Source organism: Aplidium turbinatum, chromosome 7, assembly GCF_918807975.1.
Source record: "Aplidium turbinatum chromosome 7, kaAplTurb1.1, whole genome shotgun sequence".
Lineage (NCBI taxonomy): Eukaryota > Metazoa > Chordata > Ascidiacea > Aplousobranchia > Polyclinidae > Aplidium > Aplidium turbinatum.
In genome coordinates this window covers 18,192,808-18,220,213 of record NC_137478.1, presented here as the reverse complement: position 1 = coordinate 18,220,213, position 27,406 = coordinate 18,192,808, and the positions used below count along the sequence as shown (strand labels likewise).

Sequence of the window (27,406 nt, the reverse complement as noted above, 5' to 3'; positions counted from 1 at the left end):
CTCCCATCTTAGCGAAGAATTTACCTTTGTTACGCTGATTCAATGTCATCCATCGTTGAAGCAACGTAAAAATCGAAAGTTTTTCAGCTTGAATGGAAGGTAAGGGATACAGTATTAAAGTTTTGTAGATGCGCACTAGAATGCGCGGGAAATTATATTCTCGCAACAATTGTTCCTGCTATGCAATCACGATTTGTATTCACAATCGGCCACCCCCACTAGTGGGGAACAAACCGACGATGGATTATGATGATGATGATATTGCTAGTTCCTCGTTCTTGCGTTATTTTTCGGCGGACACATTTAACCGATCTCTGAAATGGTACTTCCCGTGGACATCACATGCTGTGACGGCGGACGAGTCCGCCGTGAATTTCGAGGCCTGTTTAATCATATGCGTTTTGACCAGTGATGCCACCTGGGTTTTTTTTTTCGCTGAGACTTTTCGGTCATTTGTCCAAAATGACTTGAAATAATTCGGTCAATTTTATTTATTTCGGTCATTTTTAGTCATTTTTGGTCATATATAGGCAATTGACTATATATTTTTTTGGACATTTTGACCGAATTGACTATATATATTTTTTTCGGACATTTTGCTATAAAATCGGTCAATGACCGAAAAAAAACCCCCAGGATGCCACTCCTAGTGTTTTTCCACTAGATCTAGTGTTTTTGGGTTGCATCTAGTGTTCTAGTGTTTTTTTTGCTATCTAGTGTTTTTTTAGCGATTTACCGCTATGTTGGTGTGCATAAGTTTGGACAGTGTTCAAAGTAGCCCCACCTATTTTTGTTTGGCTGCATCAATTTGTTTGTAGTGCTTTTCAAAGTGGACTCGAGTTTTTTGTCCAGTTACACCCAATAATGACCAAATTTGAGATATTCAGCATAAATACTAAAATACACACAAATGACTGTAAAAAGTGTTCAATGTAGACTAAAGTAGGTAGCGTAGCCTACCATGTGGTACCGGAGGCTTAGGCTACATTTCGTCGGCTTACATTTGATGAGTGTGGAGTTCTTAGACTATATAATACTACCTCAGAGATGCTTGTGAGTAATATTGCGTTTTTGACAATACATTTGCAAAGGCCAAATTTGGGAAAATTTTGTTTGCCCCCTCAAAATGTTTTACTCTCCTACGGCTATGACTTCAGGGCTCTCACTTTCAAGGAAATTCAGTTCTACTTTGAAATTTTAAGGACTTTTAACAGTCACTAACGCCATTGGCTGTCATTTTTGTACATTATGCATGTAAATGATCGTGTATTTATGATACTAGTGTTTTTTTTGTGAATCTAGTATTTTTTTCACAAATCTAGTACTTTTCCATGACAAGAGAGTGGCAACAGTGGTTTTGACAGTCCTTTTGGAAATGTGCTCCAAAAACTATATTTATTGTTGACAAAGTAAAAAAAGTTATTCTACAATCTTCATTGTTGAGTGATCTAACCACAGCCTCAAAGATGATGTATCATGGTATCAATTACCAATAACCATCATATATTTTTTTTCAGATTCTGGTAATAAATACACTTCTCATTGCTTCATAGGTACAATATATATTACGGTATATATACATCTGCTGAGTGCTGAACTATCATGCCTTATGTCTTGATTACAACCTTGATACGACTTGTAAGTATTCCCTTGGTTAGAGTAAATTTTTTGTGACCCCTTCTGATTTAACATATATAAATATGTTAAATACATTTTTGTGTTCTTATCATTTGGTGCTGTATCTATCTCTTCTGACGCTCCAACATTTGTCTATATTATTAATCGGGGTTGTGGAGTCGGAGATTAAAAATAGGCCAACTTTCACTTGATGCAAAACGAGCAATAAAATTATTGTTAGGGCAAAATTGTTTAAACTCTCAGAACCTTAGCCTACTACATGTTTTGCGAAACCCCTGTTGAAGAGCACCGGTCAAAATCAAGTTACTAGATTTTAATTAAAAGAAAAAGAGGGGGTTGTACCTCAAACATCTGTCAGATTGGATTGTAAACTAGATAGGCCTACAAGATTTAATTTTTATTGTTTGTTTCAATTGAAGGAAAATGGTCCTACTGTTGTTGGGGACGAAAAATCTGATCCACATTTAATGGAAAAGCTGAAAGCCAGTCTACAACAAACTGCTGGAAACAACTTGTAAGTTGAATTGATAATTAATAATACAGACATGGTGCATTGCTTCGGTTCTTTACTTTAGAGCAGTGCTACTCAAACAGTGGTACTCATACCAGTGCCGGTATGCAAGCATTTGACTGCCGGTATGCGATTAGCTTGAAATTAATGTGTTGAGTGTTGATTGCTGGGTTTTTTTTTTCGCTGAGACTTTTCGGTCATTTGTCCGAAATGACTTGAAAAAATTTGGTCATTTTTTATTTATTTCGGTCATTTTTTCTGATGAAAATATTTCCTTTGAAGTAGCTGATACAAACGAAAATTTTGCACTTCCTGACTAGCTACAACATTAAGTTTCGCTGAGAAACGTTGTCGTGTTTTATCTGAGAAAAGTTAGAACAGACAAACGTTACTTCCAGTCTTCGAAATTAGCATATTTTTACTTTTGCAAAAACATTGTCGAGGCCAAACGGCAAAAGTTGAAATTGCCTCGGCAATTGCATGTGAACGTTTAATACGAAAAAATTGTACCAAAACATGTAAAGCGAGAAGCGAAAAATATACTAGAGTAGTCTATCACGACCGCACTGTTTGATTTGTTGTGATGTAATAATATCAAAACTAGCGATAAAGCGAGCAACGCGATACGCACGCTGAACTTACAGTAATTCACGTTATATAACTCACGGGAGAAAAGTAAGTTAATTTTGGGTTGATTCAATGTTCGAGGCAACACAAATCGATTTAATTTTCCCGGCGGCAACTTTTGAAAAGGTACCATTATAAAATCCCCTTTCAACTTGGTTTGGTAATTACAGAAGAAAAAAGAGCAACAGCTGTGGTGGGAATCAAACCCACATCAATATAATCACTAATTACTGGTGTCCGACGTTTTCTTCGTAAACAGTTCTTCGTAAAGCAATTCTTCGTAAGCAATTTTTCGTAAAACAATTCTTCGTAAAGTTAATTCTTTGTAAAACAATTCTTAAAGCATTTATTCGTGCATGCAATGGAGATTTGATGTATACGAAGAAATGCTTTACGAAAAATTCTTTTACGGATTTCATTTCACCAACAACTGTTTACGAACAATTGTTTTACGAAGAATTGCTTACGAAGAATTGCTTACGAAGAATTGCTTTACGAAGAATTGCTTTACGAAGAATTGTTTACGAAGAATTCGCCTATAACCCTAATTACCACCACCGTCCTAACCCAATGCGACAAGCCAGCCGATGTGGAACGAATGACTAAACTGAGCTAGAATATACGTTTTCCTTTGTTGCTCACAGGGGATTTTTTTATGGTACCTATTACAAAGTTGCTTCCCGGCGGGTTATATTGCGTAACAACAGTACCCAATAAGAAATTTACGTTTGTTTTACATTAATTCGACATCTAGTGACGTTGAATTATCATAAAATAACGTTAATTGCTCAACCAGGTACCGGTAACAAATTAATAGCTCCCCGCGAAAAGATTGCCTCGATTTACGTTTACACTAACATAATTTGGGCACAATTGGGATACTGCGAGCAACACAAAGTCGCGAGACGCGATAAGGAATAGATGCTTAGACTAATTTGACGTCTACTATCGTTGAATCAATGCAAATAGGGTGATATTTTTATAAAAGATTTAATTCTCCCGCTGGGCACGTGTCTAAGCGCCGGCGAAGTAGGAAGTAACCCAAATAAAACATAGTAAGAGTCCAGCAATAGTAAGAGTCTGGTGTAGTCCAAGAAAATTACTTTTTTTGTTGTTGTAATCTTTTGGTCCTTACAAGCGCTCCTGTGACCTCAGCATTTTTATTGCCAACGCTAATGCGCCATTCACGCATCTGCGTCGGCAAGTGCCGATTGCCCATGCTAATTTCGAAGAATGACTTCTGTATTTGCGTTATCACATATAATAAGACATTGGATCAATGTTTAAACACTAAGTCTACGTCTTGTATTTCCGATTGACAAAAAATCGTATCATACAGTGGCGCAAGAAGCTTCTTTGCAATCACTGAAATCGATTTGAGCGTGTACATATTTTTTCTGACATTTTGACCGAATTGACTATATTTTTTTCGGACATTTTGCTAAAAAATCGGTCAATGACCGATAAATGACCGAAAAAAAAAAACCCAGGTTGATTGGAATGTGTTTTGCAGTAATTATGCAGAAAATATAAAACAAATTGAGGATGGTGAAAATTATTCACCATCCTTAACATGTTTTTCTTTTTGCATAGTTTTGTGGTCCGATACATAACTTAATGGTCCGTACTGTTTGTACTTGTGGTCCGATACATAATTTAATTTTGCAAATGGCCAAGCACAATCATATGGGCATATAACCCATAACCCACCCCACATTAACAAGGGTCATTCTGATTTCTGGCTAAACAAATAACTGTACCATACTTCTCATCTTAAAAGTAGGGCTTCTGGAATGTTTTTTAGGTACCGTAGCATTTGGGCTCGACCCTTTATTATGTGGAATGGCCCGTTTCAGCGAGTCCGATTCTGCGAGTTCCCTATTCGGCAATTTTTTGAAATTGTTGAAAGGAAATTATCGAGTACTGTAGTCTAATTATCATTGCCGTTTTTACATCGTTTTAACGTCGCTAAACGTTGAAATCGTGTTTGAACTATTAAATTACATGTTTATGTCTATAAGTTAGTACGGTACTTTTGAATAGTTAAAATGATTAGTTTGGATCAACAAATGTGTGGCCTACAGCTTGGATTGAAAGGAAATTATGGGGTACCATAGCCTAGTTATCCCAACCAGCAAAAATTTGTTCCAAGAACCCAGTTAGCCTAACAGTTCAATTTTACATTGTAGTAACAGAATGAAAACGCTAACCAAATGTGTGGCCTACAGCTTGGATTGAAAGGAAATTATCGGGTACCATAGCCTAGTTATCCCGACCAGCAGAAATTGCCGTTTTTACATCGTTTTAACGTTGCTAAACGTTGAAATCTCGTACAAAATGCACAGCCACTAAACCTAGAAAAGAAAGCAAAAAAATAAAACTTTTAATTTTGTCGATTGTAAAATAGACCTACAATTAACACTTGCAAGAGCAACAAGGGCGATTTAACACAAGAAATTCAAAAAGTGACAAGTTTCCCGAAGTTTTTACTTTGAAAGTCTCGCATTCAAAAACTTGGTTGTGATGTCATAAAAGACTCAGAAAAAATAAACATTGCAGGAAGCCGGCTCAGTGTGACTATGCGGATTCAGAAAAAAGTAAATAACAATAAAGATATAATTAAATGTAATAAAATACAGACATACTACTTCTGTTCAAATAAAATTTGTTCATTCAATTTCACTTTTCAAAAGTTTTACAAAAGTTGCAAGTGAAATAATTTTATGGCGGTTTAAATGCAAATAAAAATGCAAAAAAAATTGTAGTCAAAAGCAAATTAAGGAGAAAGATTATAGTTGCAACAATTTGTATAAAACATGAAAGCTACAGAAAAGTAGTTTTGATGATACAAACTTTAGTACAAAAAATGAAAAGGTCTGGCAGCACTACTTCTAAAAATATAGTTAGGCTAGGTAATTTGATGACAAAAATAATTAATATATATATTATTCTAAGTTTGCATACAGACGGTGACGTAGGATTCAAAGAACCCAATTAGCCTAACAGTAGGGGGGTATGTTAAAATACGAATTTTGAGTACAAACTCTGAGTACCCCCCAAAATTATGCCACTGGGAGTAAAAAACATATTATCAAAAAAATTTTGGATTGCCCCTCCGGAAACTCCCCGCTACCGGGGGGTTTTATGAGCGATTGTCATAATACATGGGATTTGATACCTAAAATTTGAACCGGTTGTAATAGAAGGCTGGGACCAGTTTCAAAAGTTTTGTTTTGAAAAGTTAAGATAGGAATGTAACAGTTTCAGACGTGTCAGGTGTATGGATAGGCCCATTTTGGCCCAAAACGGCCTATTTGGCCTATCGTGATTGTATGAAATTCAAAATTTTACCTTAATAAGTTTAAAACCGGGATAATTTTTTGTTTAAAGCGTTATGATTCGAGTTAGTACTTTCAAATGAATCATATGCATGTCTAGTTGTAGAAAATTGATTGATTATATGACGTCATTACGTTTAAAAGAGACGTTTTCGGTAATGTCGTAAAAATTGAAATATAGGCATACAGATAGTCATTATAAAGCATTTTCAATTTTCTTGCCCATGTTTGCTCTTTTGAAATATAAATGATAGAGCTTCGGTAGAGAGTTTGTCTTGTTGAACCATAGGCATACGAAGCCATTTTTTGTCTTTTTCTGTTTATAGATTTAGTTAACCATTGTATTTTTTTCAGATGTAGTTAATTTGTATGTATGTTATTCCTGAAGAGGACATCTTGTGATGTCGAAAACGTTCGATACTTAATTTGTTGCGTAGTTTTATGTTTATGTAAATGTAATAAACTTGAAGATGCTAAACTTGATCACGTTGCTCGGCTTCGTATGCCTATGGTTTGAAATATAAATATATGTACGTGTCAGTTACCAATGCGACGTATTATATATATTCTGTACGGTATACTGTATACTGATAAAATAATAAGAACAGGATGCTATGCAATATTAAATGATAGTTTGTTTGTTGTAGCTAACTGCTGTAGGCTGATGCTGAGCTGCGTCGGAGTCTGCCTCGCTTTCTGACCTAGTCTTATTCTGAAACGATCCCTGTTCCATATCTACAAAGCTAAAACCTCAATTGCTAAGGTAACAGGGATCAGTTGTCAGTAGATGTTACAGAAAATATATTTCGCACTTATTCAGTGCATCTTCAGTTCTGATGAAGGGCAGTTAAAACCTACACGTAATGTTTTAAATTAACAACACAGTGACGCAATAATGCCAAAACATGAGCGTAAATATTGAAAATAATTGTAGAATATAACCTAAACCAAGCGGCAGTAAAGTAGGTATCAAATATATAAACGGGAATTGATGAAAGAGCGGTGAGCAAAGCCTGCAAATGTAGCGTCGTGGTAAATTACAGCTAAGAAACAAATAAATTATATGCGAAAACACGGCAGTCGAAGGCAGTGATAAACAAACTAAGTAGAGCGATAACTAATTAAATGTAGCGTCATGGCAAACAAAAAATGTAGCGTTGTGGAAAAAAAGAGTAGGCAAAGACGGCGGTGAATAACAAGGCAGTAAAATATTGAAAAAATACCACATATGTTGTGGAGAGTCAAAAAATTAAACTTGCAGCAGAATTAATTTTTGGATATTTATTTTGGCATGTATCCTATGTATCCATTTATCTTCACAAGCATCAAGATTATCAATACTAGGTTGTTCAACAAATGTGACATTGTAGCATTGGGAAAGTTGTGGTTCAGTTCTGAGATCATGAAATACGGCAAAATGTTTTAATAACGCGGCCCTGTCATTATTAGAAGAAAAATCGAAAGTTAATCGAATAGTTTGTTTGTTTGTGCATTTGCAGCTTGTGTATTATTTCGTTGTTTTGTTTTGGATATGGACAGCTTTGTCTGATGCAAATAAATAATAATAATAGTTATGTTTCAAAGGTCCAATGTTATGGAAGTATTGTGTAGTTCCAGATATCAAATTAGTTAGTGTTTTTTTATCTTTTCATTAAGAGCTTCATTCAATAGTTGAACTGTTTCATTTGAAACACAGCATTTGATTCGGGCAGATCTGACATACGACACAAGTCGACACATCCAAGCTATTATGAATGATCTGATAAGTATCAGTAACAAGAAGTTCAGAATCTTCAGGGGAATCCATATTTCTCCATCTCTACTGTTGCCAACCTTCTTGAAGTATGTAAGTAGTATAAGGCATCATCATTCACAACTTCAAGAATGTTAGCAAGGTACCAGTGTTATTCGCTTCCTTCAATCCAGATGGCAGCTGCAAACTTACCAACTTGATAGGCTGGTGCTGCAGAATCAGATTCCTGATCATTTGATGTGGAGCTTGAATTTGCCTCTGTAAGCAAATGAATAGCAGAAAGCACACTTTGGAGGTCTGACATTGTTATAGTTGCACATGAACGTGTATTATCTAACTAGCTGATATGGTTGTTAGCATAGTCTTCAAATCTGGAATTTTTACAGTGTCGTTTCAGTCAGAATATTGAAGCACTTGATTTTAGGAAGAGGCATGTCTTCTTTGCATAGCGAACTTCAGTGCAAAGTCTTTTGTTCTTTATCATATGTGATCTGTTACAGCATCACTTTGAAGGTAAGCAGTCACTTCCTCAAAAGTGGTAAAAGGCCCTGGTGGATTTTGCGCTTTCAGGAAATTTAAATCAGCAAGTTTGCTTTGCTCTGATATCAAGAGCTTCTTTTTCAGAGTAACCTTTTTCTTCATAAGCTTTCATTTTTCATTCCATTGCAGTCTAATTTCCTTGCTGTCTTGTACTGGTTTTTCCCATTTCTTTTTGTCAATCTTCTGAATATTTTCAAGTAAATCCATGCTTTTATTGAGAACTACACTTCTGGAGACTGTATCAAGATTTCTTTTACCATAAATATTTATCTTGTAGTTCACTAATCCGACACTACGTTCTTCACCCAGGTTGTGAACTAGCAGATTATCCTGTTTCTGTAGGACATCATCACTTGCCGATCCAATTTTCAACAGCGATCCTGTGTCCTCATTTGCAACAGGACCAAAACCAAACAGAGAACCTTTTTGAGTTTCCAAGCCTTTTGCAATAAGATTGAAGGAATAGAGCAAGCAAGCTCTTAACTTTGTTACTGTGTTCTCGCAAGCAAACATCGATCGAGCTGAGAATTGTTGGTTTAGGTAATGTCGATTCGAACATATCAATTGACGAAAAAGAAGTAACACACTCTGATGCTTGCAGGAAATGATGTGCCTGAAGCATAGTCAAGTCGGGCATATATGACTCATGCAACAATATTGCAACTCTATCAGTATCATAACTTATTAATCAAAAATTTTGGGTCCATTTCCAACTCATTAAGGCCAATTATGGCCAAATTTTCGATTTTGTACCATCGCGGTAGGCTAAATGGGTCATTTTGGGCTTGTACGGGCCAAACTATACAACTGACACTTCTAAAACTGTTACATTTCTATCTTAACTTTTCAAGACGAAACTTTTGAGACTAGTCCGAGCTTTCTATGACCACCGGTTCAAAAGTTAGGTGTCAAATCCCATGCATTTTGGAAATCGTTTGTTAGACCCCCCGGTAGCGGGGAGTTCCCGGAGGGGCAACCCAAAATTTTTTTCATAATATATTTTTTTACACCCAGTGGCACATTTTTGGGGGATACTGGGATTTTTTTAATTTTAACATACCCCCCTACTAACAGTTCGTATTTACATTGATTCAAATTCATTTGTTGGACTTACAGAAGGCGTGGTTGGATTTTCAAAAAATCGCCGAATAGGGAACTGGCCGAATCGGACTCGCCGAATAGTAGCAGACCCTATATTATGGCGTGAAAGTTCACTGCATGTGCTTGTCCATTGAGAAGATAATAAAAAATGAAGAAAATCTGTGAGGGTGGGTTACTCAGTGTGACTGTATTATAATAGAATGACCCGTATATGTTGCTTTACAAAAACCTGATTTAACCATCTGTAATGCAGCTGAGATGATGGAATCACTTGGTTAATTTATGCTTTCTCTTAGGGACCAATATTATGTTTTCGAAACAGAAGCAAAACAAAGAAACGATATTGATTATCACATCCCAAGGACAAGAAGAGCTAAAACAGTGCCCAGTGAATCATTGTTAAAACCCATGCTGAAGCAAAGAGAAAAATTTCGCGTGCAGTACTTCAGAATTATTGATGTGTTGAGTGTGGAATTAAAAACAATAAGTTTTTCTTATCCCGACGTCAACAGTCGGTTGGAATACTGTTGAACATTCGGCATGCCACTACTGAAGAAGCAGTTCAACAAGCTAAAAAATTACAGCAAAGTTATCCTGAAGACTTTGTAGAAAGTTTTTTTTAATGAGTTTGTCCATTTTTATCAGTTTGCTCAAAAAAGAAATGTAGTAGTAGTCCAGTTTTAATCCAGTGATGTCCCCGTTACCGAGGGTGGCCAGATTCACATTAAAGTGCCGCAATCGTCGTCACACCCTGCCTCCACATATTCATATTCAATCCAAAAATTCCTATTCGATGCAAAAATTGTTTTATTTTCTAAATAAATAATAATTGATGGCAAGGTTTGTAGAGATTTTTATCATCTTTAACCCACCTTTTTCTGTTCCAAAGTAAAAGCAAAGCACTACAAGTAAACGAGTATTTTAAATACCTTTTTGCTACAAAATGCAATCTTAACTCAAATAAAAAACGTCTTCGTACTTAACAGGAAACACCGACCAAATTCTGAATCGACGGTGGATTGCATTCACGATTTACTTTGCATATTTGGATTAACCACCATTGAGCAACGATGAAACCATTAACAAAAAAAGGCACGCTAATATTCGTCAAGCTTTCTTGACCATCTTGTAGCCCTAATCATCAACGCAATGACAAGTGTACGTTTAGTGACCTGTCATAGGGCCACTTTTGTTTCAGCCATGAACTAAATGTTGTTTACAATTACCCCTCATGAAAAATCCCTGCGTACGTCGCTGGTTGTAATTGAGACTTTCTGCTGTTGTGTAACTGTAATTCCTAAAATTTTTGGTCCAAATTGCAATTATATGTAGTAAGTTGCAGGCTTGATATCAGTAGCTACTTTTGTGGAGGGGTCTGCTACTATTCGGTGAGTCCGATTCGATGAGTCCGATTCGGTGAGTCTGATTCGGTGAGTTCCTAACCTCTAACCCCTAGGCTGGCCCTTATATGGACCTAAATTTTTTTTTTGCAAATTTTTTAACTCCAAGTGTCTAATTCTTTTCCTATGCCTGAAAAAATGATTTTGTGAAAGTTGAAGTGATTTGAACAAAGTTTAGAACTTGCACATCGACGTTGAAGTTTTAGGGGGGTATCGCAGCATATCGCAAGGGGGCAAAAACGCTAAATCGGCCATATCTTTTTTTCTACACAGCCTAAAATCATGTTCAACCACTCAAAATTTGTAGAATGATTATGGTTATTCACTGGAGTTACAAAATACAGCTTTTAATTTTGTTCAAAACCATTATATAACTTATAAGAGTGTGAAAAAAATGCCATAATTTAGTGTTTTGCAGAATATTTTAATTGGTTTGATATTTTCAATAGTTTTAAAGTTGAAAATTAGCAAAATCACAAAACAGAGAGCTCTAAAAATTGTAAATTCAAGGCAAAACATTGTCAAACCATCGCAGATAAATACAAATAGAGTTTACACAAACATGTTCTTAGTTACTAAGTGAAAGTGGATTTTTTGCAGTTTGGAAATTTTTTCTGATGTTCAGAAACCACCTGTAGCAGATATTGCGTCTGCTCTTCACTGTGAGTGAGGATGCGATTGTACTCTTCAATGAGTGCCACTCCTCGCTCTGCATGATCATTTGTGACAGTAAGTGTGTGAACCATTTGTAATGCCTTATGAAAATCATCATGTAGTGGCCAAGTTTCTGGATCAACTTCCATGAACTTAGTTGAAATGCCAAGCTTTTGTAACAGCAATAAAGATCCTCTGGTGACAAGATCAGGTAACTCGAATGGAGTAGTTGTTGAAGGATTAATCATTCGTCATTTTGGGGCATCTTCTGTCTCGTTGTGGTCTTTGATAGCTTGAACCATAAGTCTCTTGGTGTTGGCAGGCACAAATATATCGAAGAAGGCAAGGGCCACAAGTTCTTCCGATAAATACCACAGATGGGAACCAAACTTGGACAATACAGCTTTGGATACGGCACTGTTGATGCTAGCATATGCTTGAATAGTAGGGTGTACCAAAAAAACCTTACTTTCACTGATCTTGCTGTTGGCTGGCAAAAAGTTGTGTTTGGGGTCAAAACTAATGCTAATATAAAAAATTTTAAATTTCATTGTTGTTTGACGCCTATTTTCTTTACGTTTCCATGGAAACAACCCAAATTTTAAAAAAATAGCGTAACTTGAAAACCACTATAGTTAGAAAGCTGTAATAAACACCAAAAGTTCCAGAATACCAATATTCCTATTAGTGTTTCATACATTTTATTGGTCTAGGTCAGTGGTTCCCAAACTTTTTCAGCTTGTGGCACACTAGAAAAATTATAAAACGCTTGCGGCACACTTACAAGAGAAGAAAAGTTGCTTTAAAAAAAAAATATTTTTACGTGTTAATGCGATGCGATATGCTTTTTTATACCAACATATACACTTGAAATGAGGTTGCATTGTTAACAAACATATCCGCATTTCAACGTCAATTCCAAGCAGTCTCTCTCGTTTACAGGCTTTAATTTTAGTCAAAACAGAAAAGCCATGTTCACATAGCCATGAAGATGTAAATGGCAATATAATTTTGATTGCTTTTGCACCGATCATGGAATAGGATTTGGAAGCAGACAGCCAAAACTCATCCAAGTTTTTTTGTGGAAACAGCGTTTGAAAAAACGGGTCCTTTCGTAAATCAATGAGCTGTTCTTCTGCTTCTGCAGTAAGATTGCTTCATTGCGTCCAAATGGTGGGAAGTAATGTTGCAGTGCAAGCTGAAGTCCAGACAATGTGCTCACGATTTGCGGAAGGATTTCTTGTTTATGAGTTGATTCATTAAGAGCGGGATACGAATCAAAGACTTTCTTCGAGACTTTTATTTTTTTCCCCGCATTGTAGGACAACCATCAGTACAAACGCTCACACAACTATTGCATTTCAACTCAGAAAGCAAAATATTTTCATCTGCCAATTTGAATATGTCTTCTCCTTTGGTTGTGTCCTTCAATTCTTTGCAAAATTCAAAGCAAATTCATTTACCAATGTTTCAGTGTTAATGAAGAAAATAAAAGCCAACAGATGAGATTTCCCAGTTCTGTCAGTAGATTCGTTAACTTGTAAAGGCCATATGGTACAGACAGCTCTTTGTCTGTAGCAACAAAGTGTTTACGAACTTGATCCATTAAATCTGAGGATAGCTCTTCTATCCTTCGTGAAATTATGTTATTTGACAACGGAACTCTAACTTTTTCGGGGGAAGCACTACCAAACATTTCTTCAACAACAACGGCTAATGCCGGTCCATTACTGTTTCTGCAACCGTGTGTGCTTTTTTGTGTTTCGCCAACAAGTGAGCCACTTTGTAACTTTTCCGGCAGCTTGAGGTAGCTATTCATGATCTTTGCCTGCTTGTTGGTATGGGACTTCAGGTTTTCAAAATATTCTCTTGGTTTATGCTTCAATGTTGGATGATTTTTCTCCAAATATCTGCTAAGCTTAGTGGGAACAAGCGACTCATCAGATAAGGCTTTATAGTCCAGTCGTTGAAGCGAAAAAAAGGGCCGAACCTTGACTTAATTGGTGTAAAGCTGAAATTTTGCACATTGTTTCTGTTGATTATGTACATTGACCAAAAAAAAATCCCCGTGAAAATCTTTTGGTGAAAAAAAGTTATCCGCCATTTTTGAAAATCCGCCATTTTGTTTTTTCTCAAATTGGCGGAAAAACAAAATTTGAATATTTTTTGGAAGGATCGTCATACTACGGCTTCTATAAAATATGATATTATTCTTGTCACAATTAATAAGCCGGTAGGTACTCAATAACAACTATATTTGACTTTAAACAAAGTGACATTAACAAAATATTACATAATAAGCTAACGTATAATAGTACCAAAAACGATAATTTTATTCACTTAAGGATTTTTATTCGAATGGACTTAAAACGAAAAACCTTGAACGTTAAAACAAATATTGAACGAGGTTAGAAATGTAGAGTTTCAAACACGCTGTCATCCTCTTCAGTTAGGTCGTCCATATCGTCACATATCGTGTCCTGAAAAGAAGCGATTAAATAAATCAGGTTAAGTCTCGACAATTATATAGTATGCCGATTGCAACCTTTAGTAGCAATATAAACGTTGGATGCGAATGAATCATCACAATTCAGGCATCCAAATTTTCCACTAATCAAAACAGTGGTTTGAATAGTGGCATATTGTTACCAGTTACCAGTTTACCCATTCAACTCCTATAAAAATGTCGTACCTCTCTGTTTTCACATAATTCGCCATGGCAGTCTCCACATGATTGAAGGCAATTGAGCTCATGCTTTTTGCAAGAACACAGATTTGAAGAACATGGTGCTTTTGAGGTTACCTTGCATTTACATCTAATAATCTTTAGGAGGGTTTGGGGAGCTATTTCCTTATCGGTCTTTACCGGCATCATAGTGGAATTCTTATATTTCCAGCCCCAATTCTTTGGATCTAATCGTAACACCTGAATAAGGACAAGTTAGGGTAATAAAATCAGTCAATTTGTGAGCAATTTATAATAAAAATGGTAACGCTATAACAGCACTGACTGTAGTCAATGAAACCAAAACCTACCTCGTCATCTTCTAACATCTTCCAAGAAAATATCTGCAAGTGGACGCGTAAGCCATGTAGAAATGCAGATCGTTCTGTCGGTGGCATCTTCTCTGGTTCAACTTTGCCTTTGCAACACATTTCAAGATACTTCCGATACCTTAAAGAGGAATAGTAAAACAAATCATTACATTTATAACACAACTAATTATTTACATTACATCATTTAGAAACAATTTCCATAACATCTATCTGCGTTATGGTTGGTGACTGCTTTTGAAATATTACAAGTAGCCTGCATGCAGACTCTCACCTGAGTTTGCATAAACTTTCTTTATCTTTTCCACCATACATTATTTGAAATGCTTTGATAGCCATCTCACCAACTTGCTTTTGTTCTGCCCAAACGTCACTCATTGTATCGGAAATTAACTGCAGCATCTCATTCTTCGCGATCAACGCCAGGAGATTGTTTTTCCCTTTACCAAATGATGCTGATGTTGTGTCGCAACCGGAGAAAGCGTGAACAAAAAGGATATGTTCCCTTATGGAATCCCATTGGTGACACACTTCAGTGAGATTCCAGCCTCTGTCAACTTTTTCTTGAAAGAAAATTACATCGCCATGGTGTTCTCGCCAATGGTAGAGAAGCATCATTGCAACATCAGTGTCATCAGCAACTGTTACAACAGCTTTTGTGGTCGATTCAGCTTGCTGTAATGTTTTTGACACGATAGTTGTGTCAGCATCTTCTTTGCAAATCTTCACAGTTTGTCCATCTGCTTCAAGCTGCAGTCCAAGAAATTTGATGAAATGTACTTTGTTTTCTACATTTGTAAGAAATCTATCTTGCGGAAAGGGTACTTTGTTGCATCCGAATACATCAACTGTTGGACACTGTTTTCCACTACCAGTTCTGCGTATATGTTCATTAGATTTCGTGCTTGGTCCATCATACCCATCAAAGACGATAATGCAAGAATTGTAATGTTGTCGAACGTAATTGACATAGTGTCGAGACAATTCCTCAAACGTAGCATTTTTTATCCACCGCACTCTATGCAATAGTGCACCACCATCAACAATGAACAGAGAATCACTTGGCAGCCGATCCCTTCCTATAGATACATCATCCTTCATTAACGCCTTACGTAATGAAGGCTTATCTGCTTTTCTCATCAAGCCTTGTTTGAACAGTGACATTGGCTCTTGCGTAAGTTCAAATGCAAAAAACTCCTCGATCTGTTCTTTTTCTCTTTTTGCCACTGCTACCAACCTGGTAAATAGCATAGTAGGGTTTATTACAACATGTAAATCTTTGCGTAACTTGTCGTTGCTCTGCAAGGCAATGATGGGCTGTATTTGGTCTTTACGCTTTATCTTGCATTCCAGTATCGGGACATCATTAAGTTTTTCTTGAATCATTTGCCCAATCTCTTCTGCTCTGTCGCAGTTTACATCATCATCAGCAGCAGAAACCAAACCAAGAGAAAGGGAGTGCAGATTTTTGTCTTCATACAAAAATGGATTCCTTTGTTGCAGCCATTCCAGAAAGATATCGCAATCTGTGTAATCCCTGGAACGTCTAGCCATGCCCATTTCGACATGTTGTTCACTCGATTTAACTGTTAGACCAAAGACGTCAGTCATTGCTTGATGAACCTGAGCACTTTGACTCATACTAAGAACCCAGAGATGTCGTACTTCCTCACTCATTCCTCTACCTCGCGTAAGCCCGCCACAGCTTTTGATGGATCTCATCAGCGTTTGTTCAATTATAAGATCAGACCATAATCCTGCCCAATAACGCTCTGACCTGCGAACTGCATGAAAACCTTTTTGGAACATTTCATGCAACCAAGGATGTGTTTCTGGTAGCGCCATCATTTGTTGTAGATACAGCCGGGAACTCTTGGCGTAGTTTATGTGGCCTGTAGCTGCAAACAAATTTAGCATTTCTTTGGTAGCTTCTAAATGAAGTGACCAGTTCGACGTACGCTCTGCAATAATGTATCTCTTTATTGTGGCGATGTACCTCAGGTACAATATCCATAATTTTGCTGTTTGGGACTTTGCTAACATCGTTTCCATTTTATCATTTAACATCTTACACAATGCTGCAATTTCACCAGAGTCGAGTTTTTCTTGAATTCCATCAGCATCATTACAGTCCAAAGATGAAAGATTACTTTCAGGAAGAAGTTCTGCGAGGATTATTGTTGTCAATGCTGATTCTGCAAGAAAATGTGCACGTAGTGCTCTGGATATGGCCTTGCCAGAAATCATATGTGTAACAGTCTGCTCTGCATAAACTTGGGAAAACAATTCTTCGATTCCAGAGCCTTTCATTAAATGTCCCAAACTGCCCAAAAAACTCATTAAAGTGTGGAATCCCCCAAGACGACATACAATATCAAGGTTTGCATCCTGGATAATTCCTGTTGCCTTCAACCAGAGTGGTTGGTCGAATGTAACACATGGTACGACATTCAATGACTTTGCTTCTTTAATGACAAACAATAGGGTCGAATATATGCATGATTCGTCACTTGGATTTAAATCGATGATTGGAAGGAATGTCACCATTGATTTATCCTTTACCGGAACTGCACTGGTAACACATTGCATAAACCCAGCCCAATTGGGTCGTGGATTTTCAAGAGAGCTCGAGAACCAAGCAGCATGCCAAAGAATGTTGTAATCTACCTCCTTTGAGAAAGAAGAATCAGTTGCCAGCAGTCGAAGAGATTTTAAAGTTAACTTTGACATACCTCGTTTTGCAGACCCAAAAAAATTGTGTAGCTCAATGCCTTTGTTTTTAATCACCTCAGACACTTTCTTTCTCTGTTTTGAACGAAGCACTCGTTGTTGAAGCTGGTGTGGTGGTTGCCTAATCGATATTATACCCATCCCATGAAACGTATCTTTGCCAGTTAATGTTGCAACATTATGATCCACGTTGTCAGCTACCCACTGTATGAATTTTGGATTATCTTCAGTCGTGGTGTCTTCCACAGATTCAATTGTGGATTCTTTGTACCTTTGAACCTCATCGTACGTAATACAGAAGCCCATTCTTGAAAGATGGTTGACCAACCATTTTGAACCAAACGTTTTTTCAAGTTCCACTCCAAGTCCAAATAATAAAGGACATATGAGAGACCTTGGTCGAGCGGCTTGCGTGATACATTGTCCCAGTGTTTTCTTCTTTAATTTTGATGACATCAAAATATCAAGGAACGTTTGTAAACTTTCTGGAATCCACTGGTTACCAGTTTCCTCATTTTTTATATCATCAACAGTTGGGTAAAAATCGGTGTTGTTTTCCAATTCCTTTATATCTTCCTTTACCAATTTTGCAGCTGCTATTATAATATCTTCCTTTGTCTGTTGAAGGTTGTTTTTCATTCCGTGCAAAATTTGATCCGCCATATTTTTGAATACAATCACATCCTTACGCCCTGACATTTCGATAAAATAAATATGATCCTTATATCTATCGTGTAATTTTTTCTTGAAAGTCTTTATTGCGTAAACTTCTCCATCATTGCTGAGATTAGCCATTTTTTCATGAACCTCCTTCAAGGTGTAAAGATCGCAATCAGATTCATTCTCAAGCCAACAACATACTTTTTCATACGCATCCGCCATCGTAATACACAAAGGTCTACCTGACTTTGTCTTTTCTGAATTGAGCCTTGCCAGTGTGAACTTTTTCATGCAGCTTAAATGGTAAACAGCTTCTTCTGCGACTAGATCGTTGCACGTAAGTAATTTACCCAATACTTGGTTCCCCCATTCATCATTCCTCTCTTCAGCCCTTTTAATCAAGCCTTCACGTATTGGTAAAGTCTGAACTTTTGCAATAGGCTCTCTCTTAAGGTGATTATAGTCATAATTTTGACAACAAAGAAAACAGCACACTTTCCAGTCAAAACCGTCTATGTCCGATGAGGAACGTAATTTCTTTGCACACATTTTCCCTGAACCCCTTTTCCGTGTATCCGTAAACTTCCTCCGGCAATCACGGTGGACCAAAACTTTGCCATTGCATTTCTGCATTTCATTTAAATATGCGTGCAATGCAATCATTCCGATTTCTTGACTTACAGTAATAAGCTTTGAAAGTCCTTTCTCCAATACCTTCACTTCTGGTGAAGAATCATCAAATTCCTTTTTGCATAGGACACATTCATCACCGTTGAAGTTTTCTGTTTGATAAAGTGATGGTTCTGCAATCCTGAATGAAAAGAAATACAAGTCATTCCAATGAGATGTAGTATACATCAACACACAAACTTATTCCGTGTTTAACACAATATAAAACGATTACCATAGAAAACAAAATCATTTACTCACTTATTAGTTGCCATATCGTCACTGTGTGTTTGCTGGAATAGTCAACAATTTATTACAGTAATTTTCTAAATGCTTAATCAGTTATTTATCTGAAATTATAAATAGAAAATTTAATTAGGCTATGCCAAATACACTAATCAAATTATAAAATTTTACTTACAGGAAACAGACTAAAAATTTGAATGAGCGCTTTCAGAAATTCGATGATGTTTTCGAACGCTTATTTACAAACCAAACTGTTGAAAGCACTAAAGCTTATAGGCCTACAAACAGCTCTATTCAACAAGTTATAAGTGTGAAATATTTGCAGTATGAAATTTACTTTCAAACGAGCACCAACACTGACAATAATTTCATAAAAATTAAATAATTCAGTATTCGTACATCCGCCATTTTTTTCAAAATGGCGGATTTTTAAAAATGGCGGATAACTTTTTTTCACCAAAAGATTTTCACGGGGATTTTTTTTTGGTCAATCTATACAATGAACAGAACCAATGTGCAAAATTTCAGCTTTACACCAATTAAGTCAAGGTAAAACCCTTCAACGACTGGACTATTATTGCAGATAATGCAGAAAGGTTGTTGGTTATCTTCGGGTCCTGAAGCAATAAACCCGTACCGAACGTATTCTTTAGCAGCCCAATTATGACGTGGCAATTACCCTACTCTATCGGCAATGCCATAGTTGGTTTCATCGTCACATTTCATAGCTTATTTGTCATCTATTGAAGCAGTTAGAGCGCTTTTAACCCGTTGCGTGCGGGGTCAATTATCGCAAGCGCATCTCTCAGTGCGGCGTCTTTTTTCGGTATTTAGGGTGATTAATTTCAATCGGCTCCAGCGCTTTACCTGTTGGAGCTGGCGGAAAACAATGCATAGCAAAATTGTTCAGTAATAAACGTAGTTTATGGTTTTACACTTTCCAATGATTCCAGATAGACTTATCATGAATAGGACGTTGTCACAATCAAGGTGCAATGCCTCGCGATGGCTTGCTTGGTATCTTCAACAAGCGTGTTGTTTTCATTATGGAATTCTGGTGCGTTGTGTTATTATCGGTTATGACCTGAAGTAACCTCTGATTGAGAAATTTGTATTATGTAACGTATTTCTAGAATCATCTGTAAGCATGCAAATCTAGAAGGTTCTGTTGTTTTTCATGATTTCTGAGCGTCGTTTGTCATGACGTCATAAGGTTGTTTATCTGTAAATGTCCGATTGCAAAATCGTTGTTATGTAAGAATCTTCTTGCGAACGTGACATTCTTTAGAATTCTATAAGCTTCTGCTTGTTGACATTTAAATGCTACGTGACCGAGCGATGGTTCTTTATGATGTAACCTTCTCGAAGTTACTGGACTGAACAGCCCACTATAAATAGTGGTGTAGTTTGTGTAATGTTGATTCTGAGATTATTATTATGGTGATTGTTACGAGTTGATTATGAGAGTTGTGCTATGAGTTGTGAATTGGTATAGTTGATGCAGAAATTAGAGTTATTTGAGAAGCCGTTCGTTAAAGTTCTTCAAGAAGTCAGATTATCATTTCACTAGTAGAATTATTCGACATTTAATTGACTGCTTTTCGGTTTGACCCATTAAACTACGTCATTGAACCTTTCCAAGTCTTTTTCCTGGTAAGAGATAGAAAGAAATCGTGACATTCTGGGGGCTCGTCCGGGATAACCGAAAAGGAATATAACCGAAGAATATCGAAGATTTATTGAAAGAATAATAAATTAATGTCAAGATGGCGGATACTGTCAAACATGAGATGATTGAAGACTTAGGGAGCATGGCTGAACGAATGGGGCTGACTGGTAATGAGAAGTCTCAGTTTGTGATGGAAGAGTATCACAAGATAATGGACCAAAAAGTTCAGCGAGAAGCTGACGAAAGAGAAGATAGAAGAGCTGCTCGTGAAATAAGGAAAGCAGAACTTGAAGCCGAAGAGAAGCGGGCGCAGCGTGAAGCTGAAGCAGAAGAGAAGCGGGCGCAGCGCGAAGCAGAAGCCGAAGAGAATCGGGCGCAACGCGAAGCAGAAGCTGAAGAAAGAAGAGCGCAATATGAATTGGAAAAGTTAAAACTTGAATTAGAAAGACAAAAGCTGGACATTAGTGAGCGATCTAATTCTACTAATGATAATGCTCGAGATGTTATTGTGGCGCAAGTTAGACGTCCAGATTTGCCATCATTTGTTGAAGAAAAAGATGAGTTGGATAGTTATTTGTTAAGATTTGAAAGATATGCTACAATAGCCAAATTGGAGAAGTCGACGTGGGCTACCCAGCTGAGCATGTTATTATCGGGACAAGCTCTTGATGTATATTCAAGACTTTCGCAAGAAGAGGCCATGAATTACGACAGATTGAAGTTAGCTCTGTTAAAACGATACAATTTTACCGAGCATGGATACCGTCAAAGATTCCGTGAGGCAAAGCCTGAACGACACGAAAGTCCAGGTCAATTTATCGAACGTTTAAGAAACCTTTTGTTAAAATGGTTTGAACTTTCGGGGGCCGAACAATCATTGGACGGATTGGCAAACCTTATAGTTAAGGAACAATTCACAGATTCATGTTCAAAAGATCTGTCTGTTTATCTAATGGAGAGGAGTCCAAAGAATCTAGAAGAAATAGCCAGTGTGGCAGAACAGTACTTAGTTGCTCATGATGAGAAGTTGTCGACTGAAGAAACGTTGTCATGCGATAATGACGAGGAGCAAACAAATAATTTTAAAGGAGGTGCGGTTCCAAGAGAAGTACGTTGTTTTAATTGTAATGGCTTAGGTCATAAGTCTGTTAACTGCCGGAAGAAGACTAATAGAAATCATCAGGAATCGAGGAAGTGGTGCAATCGTTGCAATAGGCAAGGACACGAAGCGAAGGAATGCAAGGACAAGTCGTTTTCCTTACCTAATCAGTCTGGAAAAGATAAAGACACGGACGTTTATCGATGCGGTTGTGCGTTAATGATTCCTGAACCCACGCTTGACGAGGAGAATCCGGATGAAGATGTTTGCGGAAAAATAATACCTGAAGATCACCTGCCAGTAGTGGATGGAAAAGTTGGAGACAAAAAGGTAAAAGTTTTACGTGATTCTGGTTCTACTGGTATAATAGTGAGGAGAGATTTGGTTAAAGACAGTCAATTAACGGGGAAAACTGGCCATGTGACAAAAATAGATACCACTTCAATCCAAGGACCGTTAGCGATGATATCTATCGAAACTCTGTATTGTAGTGGGACTGTGAAAGCGTTATGTTTACAAAACTCTTTAGTTGATCTTATAATCGGAAATGTTATTGAGAAAAATTCTGAAGTTACTTGTTATTCTTGTGGCAAGAATGGTCACTTTGCTCGAGATTGTTCTGCAGATAATCAGCGACGATCTCACGATCATGGATACTATGAGCGCGAAGAACCGAAGAGAAGAGGCAGGCGACGACCATTTGGAGTTTGCTATAGATGCGGTAGACGCGGACATTTCGCCAGGGAGTGCGTTGCTGACGGCGGACATTCGGAAAACAGACGTTGCCGTGACAACCACTGCTACCGATGTGGAGAGATTGGACACATAGCCAGGAGCTGCCCTTTTGATGAAAAGGCTTGCTATAATTGTCATAAAGAAGGTCATCTCGCCAAGGACTGTCCGGAGAGGAGATGTTTCCGATGTAGAAAGATGGGTCATCTCGCTCGCCGATGCACTGAAGATATTGCGGACGTTGGAAACTTTCACAGTAAACGTGACTATTGTTTTGAGAAAAGTTATCGTTGGTAGATCATGCAACGATGGACTTATGAGAATTGATTTATTGAGTAATTAATTGTTTTGTGGTGTGTTTTGTATTGATTGTGTTGTTATATTGTTTGCAACAATATTCTAAGGGGGGGCGTATGTCACAATCAAGGTGCAATGCCTCGCGATGGCTTGCTTGGTATCTTCAACAAGCGTGTTGTTTTCATTATGGAATTCTGGTGCGTTGTGTTATTATCGGTTATGACCTGAAGTAACCTCTGATTGAGAAATTTGTATTATGTAACGTATTTCTAGAATCATCTGTAAGCATGCAAATCTAGAAGGTTCTGTTGTTTTTCATGATTTCTGAGCGTCGTTTGTCATGACGTCATAAGGTTGTTTATCTGTAAATGTCCGATTGCAAAATCGTTGTTATGTAAGAATCTTCTTGCGAACGTGACATTCTTTAGAATTCTATAAGCTTCTGCTTGTTGACATTTAAATGCTACGTGACCGAGCGATGGTTCTTTATGATGTAACCTTCTCGAAGTTACTGGACTGAACAGCCCACTATAAATAGTGGTGTAGTTTGTGTAATGTTGATTCTGAGATTATTATTATGGTGATTGTTACGAGTTGATTATGAGAGTTGTGCTATGAGTTGTGAATTGGTATAGTTGATGCAGAAATTAGAGTTATTTGAGAAGCCGTTCGTTAAAGTTCTTCAAGAAGTCAGATTATCATTTCACTAGTAGAATTATTCGACATTTAATTGACTGCTTTTCGGTTTGACCCATTAAACTACGTCATTGAACCTTTCCAAGTCTTTTTCCTGGTAAGAGATAGAAAGAAATCGTGACAGACGTTGTCAATGATGTCACAATTCCTATTTCATTGGTATTGCGACTTGATCAACCTGACATGCTTAACACATTTTAAACAACAATGTACATTGCAGCAGTGAAACCTTGCTGAATGGTTGCTAAGATTTTAGCGTTTCTTTACAGAGTAAATGGAGCATGACTGACAAAACATAGAAATCTTTTCTTAGTTTATTTAGGTTCAAAAAAGGAGTAAACTAAACAAGAAAAATAGAACTATCAAAATAGAAAAATTTTTAGAAAAAACTTGTGAGGCATTTGATTACCAATTAATCTAATTTATAAAACGAATGCTGAAAATTGAATGAGGCTGTTCACCAGGCAAAAATTTGCAAAAATTAGCAAAAATTTGTATAAAATAATAATTTTTAGAGTAAATTATCAAGATTTTTTTACAAAAACGCTATTTTAGGAAATATCTAAAAAACTACATTACCTAGACCAATAAAATGTATGAAACACTAATAGGAATATTAGTATTCTGGAACTTTTGGTGTTTATTACAGCTTTCTAACTATAGTGGTTTTCAAGTTACGCTATTTTTTTAAAATTTGGGTTGTTTCCATGGAAACGTAAAGAAAATAGGCGTCAAACAACAATGAAATTTAAAAAATTTTATATTAGCATTAGTTTTGACTCCAAACACAACTTTTTGCCAGCCAACAGCAAGATCAGTGAAAGTAAGGTTTTTTTGGTACACCCTATTGAATAGACTTGAACAGCTTGATATCATTGTTTGGGGCTGCAGCTGATAGAGGAGCTTCTATCCATGCTTTAAGATAGATCTTCACAGCAAAAGTGCACATCTGCAGAACCCCATTGCATTCTTTCGCTGTAAGTTTGAACTGTTGATGAAAAATCCAAACCTTTAATGAGTATAAAACTTTGGACATCCACCTAGCATGATGCATTGGACCAGGAGCCATGAAATGAAAACCTCTTGGTGGAGTAACTCTCATAAAAATTAATGAGAGTTCAATAAATTCTCTATAATCGTCACGAAGATCTTTTCTTTCAATGATTTTTCAGCCCAAGCAATAAGATCCGAATCTATAACTGTTTTAGCTATGCCTTCATTTTCTGTCACTATCGAGGTAAACCATGTCATATCCAAAAATTCCCATTGAGACTGAAATCGTTTGAAAAGTAGCACTTCAGGTGCAGCAGTGCTCCCCATAATTGTAGTGAAGGCTGTTTGCGCAAGCAATTCCAGAATGTGGTGGCGGCACGCCAAATGCAGAAGATCTTTTTGTAACTCTTGTTCGATCAAGACACATGCACCTTGAGTTCTTCCTGTGTTGGAAGATGTAGTATCGAAAGATATAGAATAGCAGCAACTTTATCTGTTAGATCCCAATCATCAAGAGCTTTTACTACAGCTTTTGCTTGTTGTAATCCTGTACCATTTGGCAATTTTGCTACTTCTAGCAGTTGAGACACACCATTGCCAGTAACAATAATTATGATAATATTTGTATAGCTTCTCCACTTTGGCAATTGTAACGTCTTTGCGATGAATTGGAATTTTAGCTTTTTCCCAAAATTCTGATATGCAATTTGCCACAGTAGTGGAACTGTCGCGAATTGTGTTTTCGTTGTTGATGTGTAGGTGAAGAAAGAATGCCAAAACCTGTCCTTTTGAGGGAAGTTTAGATCCTTTGATTCCATCATTTGGTGAACACAGATAATCTGTAGTAGCCTACGTCGAGTAGTAGCCATAAGCAATTATTATATGTAGACTGCCAGAATAGATTTATTAACTTAATTAGTACCACTATTCTAAGAACATAAGAAAAAATCTGCAAAAACAATTAAATACACTATTAGTATTTAAGTTAAGCTGGGGTGAGAGGGTGCTTTGCAAGTTTCATATATCTTTCAACTAAACTGTATTTTTTTATATATACTGTACTTTCCTTTTTTATGGCCAGTTGTCCTCTCTGTTACTGGTATCAGTACATTAAATGTGTTAGAAGTATAGAAATAAATCAGTTTGGCGTAAATTTTTACCTTATATACATTTACCTCGCAATTAAATAGAAAAAGATGTGAATCTTTTCAGGAGAAGTTAACTGTAGCTAGACAGTAGACATTTTAGAGTGTTTTGAAAGAGGAGTAAAAGCATTACAACAACAACAACTATAGTAGGTTTGCAATTAGATGAAAGCTCTCAGCACATGTAATTCACTTCTGAGAAATTCCTAATTTATCCCATATGAACAGAAATATCCAACCGTTTCAGCAAAACTTTGCTAAAAAATTAGTTTTTTTTCATTTTCTGCTAAATTTATGGTTTTAAATAAAATTAAAAGCTATTCTATGTAAGTCCAGTGAATAACCATAATCATTCTACAAATTTTCGGTGGTCAAACATGATTTTAGGCTGTGTAGAAGAAACTATATAGCCGATTTAGCATTTTTGCCCCTCGCGATATGCTGCGATACCCCCCTAAAACTTCAACGTCGATGTGCAAGTTCTAAACTTTGTTCAAATCACTTCAAACTTACACAAAACCATTTTTTTCAGGCATAGGAAAAGAATTAGACGATTGGAGCATGACTTTTCAAAATTTTAATTTTAAAGGCCACCCTACTAACCCTTAACCCTAAAACGGCAATGATAATTAGGCTACGATACCCAATAATTAAAAAATAAAATAAAAAAATCACTAAATAGGGATTGGACTCACCGAAACGGGCCATTCCGTTTGTGGAGCCCCTAGTTGGGGTTCGAACAGATAGTCGAGTAACTTCTTCATCTCAACCTAATCTTCATCAAATGCAATTCTACTTGTCTTTGATAAAAATCAAACTGTAAAAAATCATGCTAAAAATTATGCATGAACATAAAAAGTGAAAGATTTAATTATTGTAATTAAAACGTATAATTAATTACTTTTTGAAGTAATTGTGGTTTGAAAATTTTCAGAACAGTATAATTTTAATGCAATTGAACATTTTGATGGTGTAATTAAATTGAAAACTGTTGAAAACTGATCCAACTCTCATGCACATTGCACAGTAGTCTATATAACCTCATCTCTCGTCCCTAACGTGGATGTTACACTGGTATGGTTGGCACTGCATTACTTTTTGTGGCTAGGGTTAACAATCTGTTTCCTGTTAAAAGTTATGAGTGAACTCACATAGTCTAATGACTTGATTGTGCAGCAAGGAATGGGTAGTTGATGAGCCACCTCGTGTTGTTCTGAATCGACTTGAAGCTCTTGGATATGCCCTGGTTGGTTCTATGGGCATTGGCCAGACTGCCATATGGACTCTACATCAACCACTCAATAATTGAAGGTGGATTTTCATTTTTTGACCTGGACAAACTGGAAAATATTATCGTTTTTATTTCGGCATAAGAATCCTTTTTGCAGAGTTGCATAAAACGGCAAGTTTTTGTATCTAATAATTGGTTTGTCTCACTGACTGCAACTGTATTAAAGTAATTTTGTGATGTCTAGTATATTGTCATCACATTTGTGTTACATCAAGTAAACCATCAGGTGTTCCTAATACCAAAGAAGACCAGTCCTTACTCGAAATGTTTTAGCTTAATCCTCTGCAAAGCATCAACAATTGCAATCTCACTGAGACAAGGTGTTGTCACTTTTTGGGAAAACAATTTTGCACTAAAGAGAAGGCGGCTTGAGCTAATATGTAGCAATGCAATACTTAGGAACAATCTGTTTGAATTGGTATACTAGTCTAGCGCTGTCGAAATATTTTATCGAATAGGGTGTAGGTTTTGCCATGGTATAATTGAGAGACAGTGATGCAATTTGTTTGTCCTCCCAACATAAGAAAAATCAAGTAGTTACACAATAAAACACGTATATAATG

At 36.7% G+C, this 27,406-nt stretch overlaps 1 protein-coding gene across 1 annotated transcript; it reads left to right on the top strand.

Annotated features, from left to right (window-relative positions):
- The first annotated feature begins 10 nt into the window (after nucleotides 1-10).
- Nucleotides 11-27,026, top strand: LOC145774387 (GTP cyclohydrolase 1 feedback regulatory protein-like). The gene is made up of 4 exons (XM_082585627.1): nucleotides 11-99; nucleotides 1,518-1,638; nucleotides 2,058-2,152; nucleotides 26,729-27,026. The coding sequence occupies exons 2-4, from the start codon at nucleotides 1,603-1,605 to the stop codon at nucleotides 26,859-26,861; spliced, it is 264 nt and encodes an 87-aa protein (XP_082441753.1). The 5' UTR covers nucleotides 11-99; nucleotides 1,518-1,602; the 3' UTR covers nucleotides 26,862-27,026.
- Nucleotides 27,027-27,406: the final 380 nt, after the last annotated feature.